This window comes from Sorex araneus, chromosome 4, assembly GCF_027595985.1.
Source record: "Sorex araneus isolate mSorAra2 chromosome 4, mSorAra2.pri, whole genome shotgun sequence".
In the NCBI taxonomy this organism is placed as follows: Eukaryota; Metazoa; Chordata; class Mammalia; order Eulipotyphla; family Soricidae; genus Sorex; species Sorex araneus.
Window position 1 is genome coordinate 485,970 of NC_073305.1, and position 16,163 is coordinate 502,132.

At 53.7% G+C, this 16,163-nt stretch overlaps 1 protein-coding gene across 4 annotated transcripts in view; it reads right to left on the minus strand.

The window, feature by feature from the left end:
* The window catches only part of LOC101547086 (contactin-3), a 120,103-nt gene that overhangs the window by 9,190 nt on the left and 94,750 nt on the right, over nt 1–16,163 (minus strand). For 2 of the 4 annotated variants that reach the window (XM_055134945.1, XM_055134946.1), the window contains 6 exons: nt 8,822–8,939; nt 7,768–7,926; nt 7,545–7,694; nt 6,211–6,281; nt 3,125–3,359; nt 1,296–1,411 (listed from right to left, as the gene is read on the minus strand). In XM_055134945.1, the coding sequence (XP_054990920.1) occupies nt 1,296–1,411; nt 3,125–3,359; nt 6,211–6,281; nt 7,545–7,694; nt 7,768–7,926; nt 8,822–8,939 (849 nt within the window). The remainder of the gene's footprint in view (nt 1–1,295; nt 1,412–3,124; nt 3,360–6,210; nt 6,282–7,544; nt 7,695–7,767; nt 7,927–8,821; nt 8,940–16,163) is intronic. The other 2 variants (XR_008629761.1, XM_055134947.1) reach the window with 2 other exon arrangements.

A 16,163-nucleotide genomic window follows, 5' to 3' on the forward strand; every position in this document is an offset into this window, starting at 1 on the left:
AGAGAGGCAGGTGACCACGCGCCCACACCGGGCACTCGGGGCTGCACGGAGCCAAGGGGGACGTCACACCCACGCGAGCCCGGACTGGCACAGACACGCGTGGGAGAAGCGTGTCTGCCCTGCGCCCTGTCCCCGCCAGCTGACGGGAGGACAGAGGCGCCTCCGAGCACTGCGGCATGAGTGTGGCTCCACAGGCCCCGCGGCCCTGGGCAGGCCCGACCACCCACACCTGGGGGCCCTGAGTGGGTGCAGGCCCCACGCAGAGAAAAGCTGCTTTAACAGGAAAAGTGCCACACGCGGGGCCGGCCCAAGGCTAAAAGACAATATTTGGACGAAACAAGAGTGTCTGGGCTGCCCAGGGTAACCGGTCCCGTCCTCTGAGAAAAACTCTAGAAATTTCTCTTGTCCTTAAGGAAACAGAGTCTGAGTGAGGAGCTGAGCCCTAGAAATCCTTTCTTTACAGAAGTCGGAGGGCCCGGGGCTCAGTCCAGCAGGTACGAGCTTCCCTGCACCCCAGCCGCTGCCCTGCCTCCACTCCGCCTCAGGCTCCTTCTCACGGCTCTTGGGGGAGAAGGTGCAGGCGGAGAGCTTCCCCTACCTCCCTCATAAGCCCCCTGCCCCGGGGTGCCCAGAGAGAGGAGGAGCAGAGACGGGATCTGCTCACAGCACAGCCACTCGAGAAGCCACGGACACCCGGTCTCCCGTCCGAGAGTCCGTCCATGCTGTCCTGCCAAAGCTGCTGCCCCCTCCCCCGCTGAGTTAGGCAGGACACGTACCTTGGACAGCAACCCGGTCACACCAGCACAGAGACCCCCTGAGACGGGGCTCGTGCAAGGAGCACCAGGGAGAGCCCAGGGGCAGGAGGTAACCGCCCTGCCCACCTCGCACAAGCATATGCACGTGTGCACACACAGGGGAGCATGTGAAGCCATCACACACACAGCTGAAGAATCACACACACATACACACTCAGGGAATCGCATGCATCTGGGAGTCACATGCATTGGGGAATCACACAAACCTGAGAATTACACACACCTGGGGAATAACATACACACTCAGGAATCACACATATTTAAAGAATCACACCCACCCACACAGGGAATTGTGCACACACTAGGAAGTCAAATACACACACACACACACACAGAATCCCACACAGAAAGTCACCCCTCCTCTAGGGAATCACACACACACACACACACACACACACACACACACACACACCTAGGGAATCACACACAGGGACTCAGACACGCACTCGGGGACTCACACGCGGCAGTCACACGAATCACCTCGTAGCCCAGGAGACGTCCGTTGCTCGCCTTCCAGGGGGCTGCGCTCCAGGTCACCTGGATTTCCGAGGAGGACAGGCTGTGGGCAGACACTCGGCTTGGAGGTGCTGAGGGCTCTGGGGACAGACAGGAGCCGGCCATCAGGGACTCTGGGGGCTGCATCCCTGCAGCTCTGCCCTCCCTGCCGTCCCCCCACTGCCCACCCTCTGCCCTTTCATGTTTCTGTCTCACCAAGTACAGACACGTCCAGGACAATCCCCGACACACCTAGGGGTCTCCCTCCCAGGACACGGGCAGCCCCTTGGGTGGGGGTGGGGTGGATGTGCACAGACCCTCGCGTGTGAGGAGCCGCCCTCAGCCACACGCCACCACCGCGCCCTGCCCCTCTGGGTCTGGAACCAAGGTCAGCCCAGGCCTTGGCGCAGTCGTGCTCCTGGCTTCAGCCCCAGACCTGTCAGTGGTGTGCGCTGAGGCCACGCTGGGCCTGGAGGGAGAACAGGCTGCGGCTGCAGCGCTGGGCCTGCTGGCCGTCCCCATCACTGCTTTTGCAGCCCCGTTCTGTGAGGGGTCCTGGAACGTCAGGACCTGGGTGTTCAGGGACACACGACGGTGTCTGGCTGGAGCAAGAGGCCTCCCAGCTCAAGGGGCCTCGGGGAGGTACGCGGGGAACTGCCGGCCGTGGCCGCGGGACCCTGGGCGGTGGGGCAGGCAGCGCCTTCCCCGTGAGTTGTCTGCAGCTCTTGTCATGAACATCTTGGGCGACCCCGGGCTGTGGGGCGGCTTTGACCAGAGAGGCCTCCTCGGGCCTCCATGAAACCTGCTTCTCTCCCCGCAGAGCCTGATGGCAGGACTTGGGGGCTCTGTCCGGGGTCCCAGCGGGATGGGCACAGCCTTCAGTGGCAGACAGAGGCGAGCCACCTTCACCCCATGCAGCTCCTGTCTCCTGCCAATCCCTGTGTGCCAGAGCCCGCCCTGCACCAGGTCCCCCTGTGCCGAATTCCCACCTGGTCTCTCCCAGTGCCCAATATCCATGTCCAGATCCTCCATGTGCAGGATCCATGTGCTGATCCCTCCGTGTGCCGATCCCTCCATGTGCCGATCCCTCCGTGTGCCGATCCCTCCGTGTGCCGATCCCTCTGTGTGCTGATCCCTCTGTGTGCCGATCCCTCTGTGTGCTGATCCCTCTGTGTGCATGTGCTGATCCCTTCGTGTGTGCTGATCCCTCTGTGTGCATGTGCTGATCCCTTCGTGTGTGCTGATCCCTCTGTGTGCATGTGCTGATCCCTCCTTGTGCCGATCCATCTGTGTGCTGATCCCTCTGTGTGCTGATCCCTCTGTGTGCTGATCCCTCCGTGTGCCGATCCCTCCGTGTGCTGATCCTTCTGTGTGCTGATCCCTTCGTGTGCCGATCCCTCTGTGTGCTGATCCCTCTGTGTGCTAATCCCTCTGTGTGCTGATCCCTCCGTGTGCTGATCCCTTCGTGTGCCGATCCCTCTGTGTGCTGATCCCTCTGTGTGCTGATCCCTCCGTGTGCTGATCCCTCCATGTGCCGGGTCCATCATGTACTGATCTCTCCGGGTGCTGAGCCCTCCGTGTACTGGGTCCATGTGTATTTGATCCCTCAGCATGTCAGATCCCTGTGTATTGACTCTCTGCACAGTGGAACCCTCGTGTGCTAGATCTCTCTTGTGGTGACCCTCTGTGTGCCAGATCACTCCCCACGGACCCCCACGATCACTGTTTCTGGTCTGAGAACCTCGGAACCTGTCCTTGTGTGGCACGTGCACAGACCCACTCAGTGCCCGGATGGGGTCAGCCCTGGCCCATACCTTCTTCTGCAGAGAAAACGGTCACCACGGAGCTGAAAGGGCCTTCCCCTCTGTGATTGTAAACACCCACTTTCACCTCGTACAGCGAGAAGGGCAGGATGCTCTCGTTCCTGAAGACATAGCGTGGGGTGTCAGGATTGGTGACCACGGTCTGGATCCAGGTGGAGACACCCAGGGGGCGGAAAGCCACGACATAGCCAAAGCCTTCCCCGTTCTGCAGCTCCTCGGGGATGGGCTGCAAAGGGAGGCCAGGGTCAGGCCGGGCCCAGGCAGGCGTACGTGCAGGTCCCAGGAGAAGAGTCGCCGGGTGCCGGCCAAGGTGGGCTGTGGCTGTGTAGACCACCAGGGCCAGCCACAAGTACAGAGACATCAACACAGTCCAAGCTCTGAGCCATGGACACTTTCTTCCCTCTGGACTACCCTTCTCACGTAAGGGCACAGGCTTACAATCCCTACTTACACTGTGTGGAAGGAGATCATATGTCCACACAGCAAGTTATAGAAAGGAAGAACATGGAAAATGGGAAGTAAACGGTAAAATGATATGTTTGAGTCATGTAGAAATTTCCTGCTGACATTCCATTATGATGTGGTGACATTTTATTATTTCCATATCTTAAAAACAACCTAGAAAACTCTACTGCTTTCTGCTTCGAAAGTGTTTGCTCAATTGGTCCTAACTGAAACATGTGACAAGGGCCCAGGAATGTCTGAAATCCCGCCCCTCTGCCAGTAAGCGGGCATTATCAGGGGGCTCGTGGTCGGTGGGCTCATGGTCAGTTTCCGATCAGTGGACTGAGTGGTCAGTGGGGCTTGTGGTCGGTGAGCTCTGGTCAGTTTCTGATCAGTGGACTGAGTGGTCAGTGGGGTTTGTTGTCAGTGGGCTTAGTGGTCAGTGGGCTTAGTGTCAGTGAGGTTTTGGTAACTGGTGCATGTGGTCAATGGGGTGTTTAGTAGAATGAGCGGTCAGTGAAGCACATGGTCAGTGCTGTGAGTGATCAACAGGGCTGTGGTCAGTGGAGTGAGTGGTTAGTGTGGGAGTCTGCGCTCAGTGGGGGATGTGCTCAGTGGGTCTGTCTCAGTGGGTCAGTCTCAGTGGGTCTGTCTCAGTGGGTCTTTCTCAGTGGGCTGTCTCAGTGGGTCTGTCTCAGTGGGTCTGTCTCAGTGGGTCTGTCTCAGTGGGTGTCTCAGTGGGTCTGTCTCTGGGGGTCTGTCTCAGTGGGTCTGTCCCAGTGGGTCTGTCTCAGTGGGTCTGTCTCAGTGGGTCTGTCTCAGTGGGTGTCTCAGTGGGTCTGTCTCTGGGGGTCTGTCTCAGTGGGTCTGTCTCAGTGGGTCTGTCTCAGTGGGTCTGTCCCAGTGGGTCTGTCTCAGTGGGTCTGTCTCAGTGGGTCTCAGTGGGTCTGTCCCAGTGGGTCTGTCTCAGTGGGTCTCAGTGGGTCTGTCTCAGTGGGTCTGTCTCAGTGGGTCTCAGTGGGTCTGTCTCAGTGGGTCTGTCTCCGTGGGTCTGTCTCAGTGGGTCTGTCTCAGTGGGTCTGTCTCAGTGGGTCTCAGTGGGTCTCAGTGGGTCTGTCTCAGGGGGTCTGTCTCAGTGGGTCTGTCTCAGTGGGTCTGTCTCAGTGGGTCTGTCTCAGCGGGTCTGTCTCAGTGGGTCTTTCTCAGTGGGCTGTCTCAGTGGGTCTGTCTCAGTGGGTCAGTCTCAGTGGGTCTGTCTCAGTGGGTCTGTCTCAGTGGGTGTCTCAGTGGGTCTGTCTCTGGGGGTCTCAGTGGGTCTGTCCCAGTGGGTCTGTCTCAGTGGGTCTGTCTCAGTGGGTCTGTCTCAGTGGGTCTGTCTCAGTGGGTGTCTCAGTGGGTCTGTCTCTGGGGGTCTGTCTCAGTGGGTCTGTCTCAGTGGGTCTGTCTCAGTGGGTCTGTCCCAGTGGGTCTGTCTCAGTGGGTCTGTCTCAGTGGGTCTCAGTGGGTCTGTCCCAGTGGGTCTGTCTCAGTGGGTCTCAGTGGGTCTGTCTCAGTGGGTCTGTCTCAGTGGGTCTCAGTGGGTCTGTCTCAGTGGGTCTGTCTCAGTGGGTCTGTCTCAGTGGGTCTCAGTGGGTCTCAGTGGGTCTGTCTCAGGGGGTCTGTCTCAGTGGGTCTGTCTCAGTGGGTCTGTCTCAGTGGGTCTGTCTCAGTGGGTCTGTCTCAGTGGGTCTCAGTGGGTCTGTCTCAGTGGGTCTCAGTGGGTCTGTCTCAGTGGGTCTGTCTCAGTGGGTGTCTCAGTGGGTCTGTCTCTGGGGGTCTGTCTCAGTGGGTCTGTCTCAGTGGGTCTGTCTCAGTGGGTCTGTCCCAGTGGGTCTGTCCCAGTGGGTCTGTCTCAGTGGGTCTGTCTCAGTGGGTCTGTCTCAGTGGGCTGTCTCAGTGGTCTCAGTGGGTCTGTCTCAGTGGGTCTATCTCAGTGGGTGTCTCAGTGGGTCTGTCTCTGGGGGTCTGTCTCAGTGGGTCTGTCTCAGTGGGTCTGTCTCAGTGGGTCTGTCCCAGTGGGTCTGTCTCAGTGGGTCTGTCTCAGTGGGTCTGTCTCAGTGGTCTCAGTGGGTCTGTCTCAGTGGGTCTGTCTCAGTGGGTCTGTCTCAGTGGGTGTCTCAGTGGGTCTGTCTCTGGGGGTCTGTCTCAGTGGGTCTGTCTCAGTGGGTCTGTCCCAGTGGGTCTGTCTCAGTGGGTCTGTCTCAGTGGGTCTGTCTCAGTGGGTCTGTGATCAGCCAGTTGCATTGTCAGTGAGTGTGTGGTCAGTGGAGTATGTGGTCAGTTGTGGACTTTTTCGGTGGGGTGTGAGGCCGGTGAGTGAGTGGACACTTAAGAGTCCCTTTCACTGAGGTGTGGAGGGCCCTGAGGTGAGGTCCACTCACGCAGCACTTAAGCCAGAGCAGCTTAGGCCAATATCTCTGCACTGGCGTTTCCCCGTGAAATTGCCCGAAGATAAGATGGGAAGAACGTGAGGCTCCCAGAACAGCGGCTGCTCCGAGTAACCCTTCGAACGTCAGCTCCCCTCCTGCTGCCACGTGGCAGCCGCAGAGCCGTGGGGACAGCGGGGCCCTCCCGTGGCTGCTGCCGACACTTACGTCCCAGGTTATCACCAGCTCTGACCGGCTCCCGCCGCCTCCCTTGACTTCAGAAGGAGGCACTTCCGGAGCTGCGTGCCAGAGAGACAGAGAGAAAACCCGTTTCCATTTGGCAGTGTGGCGTGAAAGAGGCCTCAAGGTTATTCTCTGAGCATTGGAGAAAGCCTGGCCTCTGGCACGTTACACACACGTACCGGTAGGCACAGGTATAGATCTACCTGTTGGGATTATCAGACGCATTTGCATGAGCACTTCTGAGAGTCAGATCTCCCAATCAGCAAGAGTATAATGTCTTCCATGAATTAATATAATAAGGACAAGTGACTGGCCAACGGGGAAGGACTCCGAGAAGGAACATTCAGCCCATGTTGCTAGACAGTTGCCATCCCCATCACGAGAAGGGTTCAGACGTGACTCCCAAACACCCCTCATGGGTGCTCCAAGTACCCCACAAAGGACATTTTCCTCCACCCTCAGCTTAAGGATCAGGAAGCCTCAGGACACAGTGAGAATCTAGGTTGCCAGAAAGTGGATCTTGGTTGCCACCACGTGTCAAAAAGGTCTAGAAAGTGCCACCCTTCATACGGCAGCACCCTGAGCTGCCCGTCACCACACGACCCAGTGGGTCAGGCACCCACGCAGAACCCCCGCCCCCACCGAGAGAGATGTGAGCTGCTCTGCACAGGGAATGGGCTCCACCAGCCAGAGACCCCAACCCCAGGACACCCGCCAAGTGGCCTCTGAGGTTCGACCCAGACACCGTTCCAGTCCCTTTACTCAGTATTACTCGACTCCAGATCCCGGACAGGAGGCTTCATCCTCTCTATGGCTCGGGGACGGGACAGGAAGTGCACTTCTGCCCGTTGCCAAGGAGGTGTTTGTAATTATAAAAGAATCCCCTGGTGACTAATAGCACAGTGGCCCTCCACGGGCAGGTCTAGCAGTGCTCGGGCTGACTTCTGCCTCCAGCCACTGCAGTTTCTTTGCTGGGCCTGGAGGCAGCCTGTGACTCCCTGTTGCCATCATCTGAACAGTTTGTCAGGACTTGTGACAAACGGAAGCAGTCATTCCCCGGAACAGGGCCACTTCCAGGGAGCGATTAAACCTTGCGTGACAGCTCCAGGCCCACCCGACACAGTGAGGAATGGGGCACTGCTCTGCCTCCCGCAGGTGTCACGAGCATAGGAAGCACCTGGGGACTCGTCCCGGACCGGTGCCCGCTCCTGCCACTGGCAAGTTGGGAAGTGAGGACATGGGTAAGGGCCAGCCCCGCGCATGGGAGTGGACACCCCGGGAAACCTCCGAGCCCATTACTCAGAAAACACAACACTAACCTGCCTCTTCAGTCCTTACTTTTTCTGAGGGTGAACTGGGCTCTCCGCCTCCGAGTTTGTTACTGGCTACCACCCGGAACTCGTACTCCACCCACGGGTTTAACTCGACCACAGTGGCTGTGTGTGTGTCCCCGTCGATGAGCCTGGGCACTACAACGGCACAGCAGAGAGTGAGTGTCCAGCCCGAGCCAGACCTGGACCCCAGCCCAGCTGCCTGCCTTACCCGTGGTGGCGGCTTGCCAGCCCACAGAGAAGGGCGTGCGTGCCTGCACTGCATACGACAGGACGGGGCTGTGGTTGTCTGCGCCTTCCTTCCAAGAGAGCTGTGCCGTGGTGTCAGTGATCTCATCGACCGTCACACTTTGTGGGGGGCCCGGGGAGCCTAGGAGAAGGATGCAGACAGTGCGGCAAATCCATGACGGGTGGTATACGGGACTGCGGTCCCTTCACTGACCCCTTGGAGGGAAGGCCACTTACCAGGGAATGAAGTGGCCAGTCCCGTTTCCCCCCACACTTCAGTTTCTGGACTGTAAATCAGACGTAACTCAGCACTTCCAGCCCTAACCCTCCAGGACTGAGAGCGGCTCAGGAAGTCTCGCTCATCAAGCTTCCTGCTCTGTCCAGCCCCAGAACCTCTGCCTCTGGGTTGCTGCCTTTTGCTGTCAGGTGCCCTGAGCCCGGCAGCCTTGCGCTATCTCTTGCCCACTGAGCCCAGCAATCGATCAGCACCACGGACAGCGCCAGGGCAGCCACCACAACCCCTGCCGCCGGTGCTGCATCAGCACCACGGACAGCTCAGGGCCGGCTAAGGGCAGCGCTGCATCAGGACCTCGGACAGCAGTCGGACAGCCAGCTGCACATACATACATGTTCATACATACATGCACATACATGCTCGTGTGTGCACACGCAGTAACACATTCACACACCTCTGTGAATGCACGTGAAAGTGTGCAGACATGTGCACAGGCAAGCACACGCGTGTGCACAGCCTCTGCACACAGGCAGACACATGCACTCCCACGCATACACCATCATTCATGCTCCCAGTCTCTGAGTGACAAGCATAGACCCTCCGGATCAGCGGTGGGGTGCAGGAAAGTGAGGGCGGAGGGCGGCAAGAGGGTCCCACTTCTGTTCTTCCTGCAGAAGAGCCCTCTTGGCATCCTGGGGGCACAGACAGGGACGCAGTACGACCATCTGCAGCCTGGTCGAGGCCCTCTGCCTGGAAGGAAGTTCCGGGTCCAACAGGAGCTGAAGCAGGACCTGGCTCTTACCTCTCACTATGAGGTCAGCAGTGGACGAGACGCTGTCCACCTCCGTCTGCACCACACACGTGTACCGGCCGCTGTGTCTCAGCTGAGCATTCCTGATCAGCAGATCACCTGATGAGCTCTGGGGAAGACATGAGAGGGGGTGTGAATCCCAAGGCTGACCCTCCCGAGACGCCAGGCAGGAGGGAGCACCTGGCATGGGAGCACCTGCGCCGTGAGGAAGTCCGCCTGCACAGGCTGATTCTGTCGCTCACTGAGCCCCGAGCACAGAGCCAGCAGTCAGCCCCGAGCACTGCTGGGTGCAGCTCTCAAACAAGCCAACATACACGCATCCTTCTATAGGACAAGTCCCCGTGGGATCTCCAAACACAGCAACTATTAGGCACAACTATGGGACCTTGGGTTGAAGCGGTTTAATAATGTGACTGACTCTAAACTCTCATTTCTTTTCCTAAATAAAGCATTTGGGGCATTCGAATCCAGAACTGCATTCTGTGTGCATATGTGACTGCATATGTGACTTCTTCCTTCTACTCCCTGAATGTCCCCCTCTCCTCCATTCTTTCCTAAATAAAACAATTTACTTAACCAAAAGTAAACATTAAACATTTATCATTAATTTAACCAAAAGTTCTGATAGTCAGAAAAACCTATAATTTATTTTCAGGATGCAATAGAATCTTCCAGATGTTTTCAAAAAGGGAACAAAAGGGCTGGGGAGATAGGGCAGGGGTTATGGTGTTACCTTGCAAGCAGCCAATCCTGATTCAATCCCCAGCAGCATACATGGCTCCCAAGTACTACAAGAAGAAATCTCTGTGCCCAGAGCGAGGAGTAAGCCCGAGCATCCCTGGGTGTGGCCCAAAATGTTAAAAAGAAAGAGAGAAGAAAATGCGGTAGCAAACCCCCATGTACTGTAGAGCTGTTCACGGGGCAAAGATCTGGAAAGAGTCTGAGAGGCCAGGAGCAGATGAGTGGTGAGGAGGATGTGGTGCACCCTCATGGGGTTCATCCAGAAGGCAAGGCAGGTGAGAAGCAGAAAGCTTGCCTCTTGCTGCAACTTCAGGGGAACTGGAGGGGTTGTAGGAAGCAACGTAGTCAGAGGGAGCAAATACTGACGACCTCACCTCTCCTGGAACCAGGAAGCAGGAAAAGGACTCGGCTCTGAACACGGTGCTGTGGCTCCCACAGGCAAGAATTATGGAAAGAAAGTGTTCTGTGGATGCCAAAATTCAGGCACCTTGGTAAAGTGTGTGATGACCCTACATCCCAGAAACAGAAACTTTTACATATTTGAAAACAAATGTTACTTCAATAAATGAGAAGTCTTTTAAAGACTGGAAAAGGAAGGGGCTGAAGAAATAGTACATTGGGTAGGGCTGTGCCTTGTACACAGACATTCTGGGTCTTATCCCCAGCATCCATGTGGTTCCTGAGCCACCAGGAAAAACTCCTGAGTACAGAGCCAGGAGTGCACACCCCAGAACACCAGGGGATGTGCCCCCAAGTAAGAGATTGGAGGAGGAAACCCCTAAGGGAAGTGTCACTTTACAAATGACTCTCACCTCTATCAAATTTTCAGTTAGCAGTTAGAATAATTAATTGTGATGAAAGGAAAGGAGTGTCAGGATTATCCAATATAATTAAATAAAATGTGGTAAAGTGACAGATTATTTCTCAACATACTTATATAAAATCGCATCTAACATTTTGACATACTTAGAAACAAGTTTGTCATTATTTTTGCACTATAAAATAATTCAGATAAATAAGAGGCAGTGCAGTCTCTCCCAATGCCTCGGAAACCCTGATGATTCTCAGAATAAAAGGTTTTTTACAGAAAAACAAAATGACTTTGGGCTCATGATTGCTCCTTGACAACAGTACACCTTTTCATTGTTTTGTGCTTGCTGTCGTGGCTTGCCCCATAATGTGCTCGTAACACCACAGATCCTCCTAGAAGCCGGCTGTCAGCACGAGCTCAGGGACCTGGGTCTGCGGGTGCTGTGTGTGGAACCCTGAGCCACTCTCCCCTGAGTCTGCAGGGGTGCTGTGGGGGGTGCTGCCTTGGGGGAGGGGCGGGAGCCTCCTCTGACTCGGGGGAGCCCTGCCACGAGCTCATCCTCCCACACTTGCTCCTTAGTTGGCCGAGAGGAGCCACCTGGCTCCCTATCTACCTGCACAGTCACCGCAGCCTCAGCACAAGTCCAGCTGTACCTGCAGCCCATCAGCAGGACTGTGCACCTCCCTGAACGGGGGCCAAACCCAGGTGTGCAAACAGGCCACCTGGTCTGGACGCGTGCAGGTCGGGAGTGCGAGGGAACCCTGTCCTTGACAGCCCCAAGGCCCAGCCTTCCTGGGCATGACCTGCTCTACAGGACCCCTCAGGCCAGTGTCCATCCGGCACCTCCACATCTCACGGAGAGAGAGACACCGTGCTTGAGGTGATATAAGGCTTTACTGGAACTTTTATCTGGCAAGCAGCAGGAGCTACATTTTAAAGTCAGTAAAGAAAAAATGGTTTTGAAAATGTGTTTACTATCATAAAAAAGACCAAAATCTCTGAGTTTAGACTCTAATGTTAAATAGATCCAAATGAACCACTTATTCCTCATGTGCTTGCTCAAGTCCAGGTCAATTAAACAGTATAATTAAATATGATGTCTTACAAGGTAGAATAATGTTCTCTCTGAGTGGGAACATAAAATCGAAGACAGCATGAACAATCACAATGCAGAAATAAAGAGATAAATCATCCGGCAAAGCCTTATTCCACAGGCCTTTAGGACAGGTCAAATGTCAGTGGGTTTATGTCCAGGCTGACAACGGCTAAGAGGACACAGAAATTCAACTGGCAGGAAGTGTGGCAGCCAAGAGATGCACCCCAAATTTGGAGAGAAAAATCCAAGACAGCAAGGCCTGAGCAGGAAGGAACGAGAACAGAAAGGATCCCAGAAGGAAGGACCCCGAACGGAAAGAAACCAGAATAGGAAGGACCCATACCAGAAGGACTCAGACAGGAAGGACCCAGAACAGGAAGGATCCAAAACAGGAAGGACCCAGAACAGGAAGGACCCAGAACAAGAAGGATCCAGAACAGGAAGGATCCAGAACAGGAAGGACCCAGAACAGGAAGGATCCACACAGGAAGGACCCAGAACAGGAAGGGCCCAGAACAGGAAGGATCCACACAGGAAGGACCCAGAACAGGAAGGATCCAGAACAGGAAGGACCCAGAACAGGAAGGATCCACACAGGAAGGACCCAGAACAGGAAGGGCCCAGAACAGGAAGGATCCACACAGGAAGGACCCAGAACAGGAAGGATCCAGAACAGGAAAGATCCAGAACAGGAAGGATCCAGAACAGGAAGGACCCAGAGCAGGAAGGATCCACACAGGAAGGATCCACACAGGAAGGACCCAGAACAAGAAGGATCCAGAACAGGAAGGATCCAGAACAGGAAGGACCCAGAACAGGAAGGATCCAGAACAGGAAGGACCCAGAACAGGAAGGATCCAGAACAGGAAGGATCCAGAACAGGAAGGATCCAGAACAGGAAGGACCCAGAACAGGAAGGATCCAGAACAAGAAGGATCCAGAACAGGAAGGATCCAGAACAGGAAGGATCCACACAGGAAGGACCCAGAACAGGAAGGATCCACACAGGAAGGACCCAGAGCAGGAAGGATCCAGAACAGGAAGGATCCAGAACAGGAAGGACCCAGAACAGGAAGGATCCAGAACAGGAAGGGCCCAGAACAGGAAGGATCCAGAACAGGAAGGGCCCAGAAAAGGAAGGACCCAGAACAGGAAGGATCCACACAGGAAGGACCCAGAACAGGAAGGGCCCAGAACAGGAAGGATCCACACAGGAAGGACCCAGAACAGGAAGAATCCAGAACAGGAAGGATCCAGAACAGGAAGGGCCCAGAACAGGAAGGATCCAGAACAGGAAGGACCCACACAGGAAGGAATTGAGACAGAAACTACTCAGAGTGGGAAGGATGTTGAGCCGGGAGGAGTCGGGATAGGAAGCACTTCAGCAGCCGCTCCTCCCCGTGTAACCCTAACGACCTCCTCTCTGCTGCTCCATTCATTAGTAAGATCATACTGGCATCTCCACAAAATGACCAAGTGACAAAGCCAGGGCTCCAGGAAATAGCACCAGTCTACCTGCTAGGTAGGGATGTTTGAGTTACGGAGTCAGGGATTTTTTTACAATTATGAAATTTACAACAAGTACCTGATTGGAAAAAAAAAGCAATACCGTGGAAACATGAAAATTAAAGAAGTGGTTAGAGTTTAAAACCTCCAGAACAGAAATGGAAACCTTAGGGCTGAGACAGCCATTGCAGGGCAAGGAGGCAAAATCCCAGTTTCCCAAACTGAAAGAGAAAGAGCAAAAGGCTGACGAGAGAGAAGAGAAAGTCCAGGGACCATGGGTCAGGTGCCAGCACTACAGCACGTTGCAATGGTGACGGCCGAAGTAGAAGGAAGGAAGCGCCAGTCAGGCATGAAGTGGTGACCACAGGTAATCACAAACCGACACAGTTACAGTAAACCCCCCTGAAGGCAAACAACTCAGGCCGCAGAGAAAGTCGAACATAAAGAAATACTGACCCCAGCCAAGGGGAGTCTCCCTCGCACTCCTACCTGCCCAGAACAGAGATGGGCACCTGCTCCCCTTGGGAGCCAGCGGGAGGGCACAGGGGAGGCTCCACCTCAGAGGGCGAGACCAGCTCCACTCTGTGTCCGTGAAGTGACCCCTCACAGAGAGGGGTAGGGAACAAGACACGGGCAACGTGGTGGGGGGTCCTGCCAGAAGACCTCCCGAGGGCACGACGGGTCAGCCACCTGGAGAAGAAAGACAGCGAGGACAGGAAAGGAAAAGCTTTAGCCACATAGTGGAGGTAAGTCAAACCTTGTTGTTCTTATTCTTACTTATCCAACAGACAATAATATCAATTTATTTCATTTTACATATAGGTATACATGTACAGGAAGCATACGGAATGACTCAACGAGTGCCAGCAAGAAATTAAGAAAATTCTGCTATTGCTTGGAATACGCTCTCTTCCAACAAATACAGAGAACAAGGAATATTCACAAGAACTAGAAAACAAAATTATCTTATTCCACCTTCATCAACATTCACATTACCTATCAAAGGTCCGATTAAAAGGCAAAGACGGTCATAGTGTGTACTTGAAAAAGCACAGGAGTCTACGACACGCTGTCTACAAGACCCCCTTACATATAAACATAGACTAAAACTTACTTGATGAGAGAAATATGCTGTGCTGAGCCTAATGAAAGGAAGTGGGACGAACTGGACAGAGACAGAGAGGTCATCTGACAGAGGGGCCAGTGCTCCAGGGGTGCACGTGTCTAACACCAAGTGCCAAAGCGGAAAGAGCTGCCAGGGGCAAGAGACGCATCCACCATCACAGCTAGAAAACCTGACGCCCTTCTGTCAAAACAGCCCCACCAGGGAGAAGCAGGGTCAGCACAGCGGGGTGGACACCGCTACTAACCCGCGGTGTGACCAGTTAGTCCTGTGTACTGCCCTGACCAGTAGCAGCAGGCCACGCCTTCTCACACGCGTGGCACCCTGACAAGACAGAGCACACAGCAGGTGGGCCGACCCTCAACCAGCTCAGAACAGTGCCCGAGGTCTGGCCGTGGACCCCAGCTCAGAACAGTGCCCGGGGTCTGGCCGTGGACCCCCGCTCAGAACAGTGCCCGGGGTCTGGCCGTGGACCCCAGCTCAGAACAGTGCCCGGGGTCTGGCCGTGGACCCCAGCTCAGAACAGTGCCCGGGGTCTGGCCGTGGACCCCAGCTCAGAACAGTGCCCGGGGTCTGGCCGTGGACCCCAGCTCAGAACAGTGCCCGGGGTCTGGCCGTGGACCCCAGTGGGCCGGCAGGCACCAGCAGCGGAAAGGGAGCAGGACACCCTCAAGGAACAGGAGGTCACAGGGACCCTCCGGCGAAAGCAGACACACGGAGAAGTCAAGGGCAGCTTATAAAGTCGGTGGGCTGCAGAGTCGTGCCCGGGGGGAGCAGACACGTCAGACACGTTCGAACAGAAAGCAGTGATCTAAGTTTCCTGCTCAGCAACCCAGGAAAAAGAGCAAATTAAGTCCCAGTAAGAAGACGGTAATTAAAAATGTAAAACATAAACTAATAAAATAAATTCTATTATTCAACAAAAAAGTGAAAACAGAAAACTGTTCTTTAAAATATCAATAAAATCATCCTTGACCCCAGTAGTTAGACAAAGGAGGTAAGAAATCAGTGGGGGAATAAGGTGACAGGCAGTAACGGGTGAGCAGGCGCCAGGTGGTGGGAGAGGCGGGTAGAGCCAGAGCCCCAGACTCAGCGGAACAGGAAGCAGGAGATCCAAGTGGCAACCCCTGAAACTTTGTGACGTATCTCTGAAGCTGACAGGTGGGTGGAGTGATGAGGGGGGGCCGGGAACACTGGGGGGAGGTTGGCTCTGGGGGAGGGATTGGTGTTGAACCACTGTCCTGAAACACAACTATCAGTAACTTTGTGAATTATCACTCTTTAATAAAACTTAACAAAATAATCATAATAAACTTTAAAAAATCAATAAAATTAGATAGCCCCTGTCAGGATACTTAAAAAAATAGAAAGAAAACAAATTATTAATATAAAAATGAATAGGTTAACGTAGAGAGTCCAAAAATTTAAAAGGATAATAAAAAATTACTACAGACAAATATAAGTCTATAAATTTAAGAACCTGGATAAAAGCTGTCAAAACACATTCAAAAATACACAAAGTGAAAAGGCTTGTGCTATTATATAAATTGAATCAATAATTAGTAACTCTCTCCAAATCAAAAAGACAGGCTCAGAGAGATACATTTGTAAATTGTAGTGAGCATTTAGCGGAGAAATGATAGCAATTCCTAGTAATTTCAGAAACTAGAAGCAAAGAAAATATGACCTAATTTCTTTTTATGAAGCCAGCTTTACCTCAGTGATGACACCGAAAGACATTCCAAGAAGAGAAAATTGCAGGCTAATATCTTTCGAGAGTATAAGTGCAAAAAATCCATCATAAAGTTTTAGTAAATTGACTCTAATAAAGTATCAAAAATCATACAGTATGTTCAAGTAGGGTTTCTTTCAGTTATTCAATAATAGATTAACATTTTGAAATAATTAAATGTAATGATTTAGAACATCTACAACATTATATTTACAATAGTAAATATGTTTATATTTAAATTTATATGGTATAAATATATTTATACATTATAATAAAGCAGATGCATTATAGGATTAACTTAACTATAATTGTAATATAATGTGT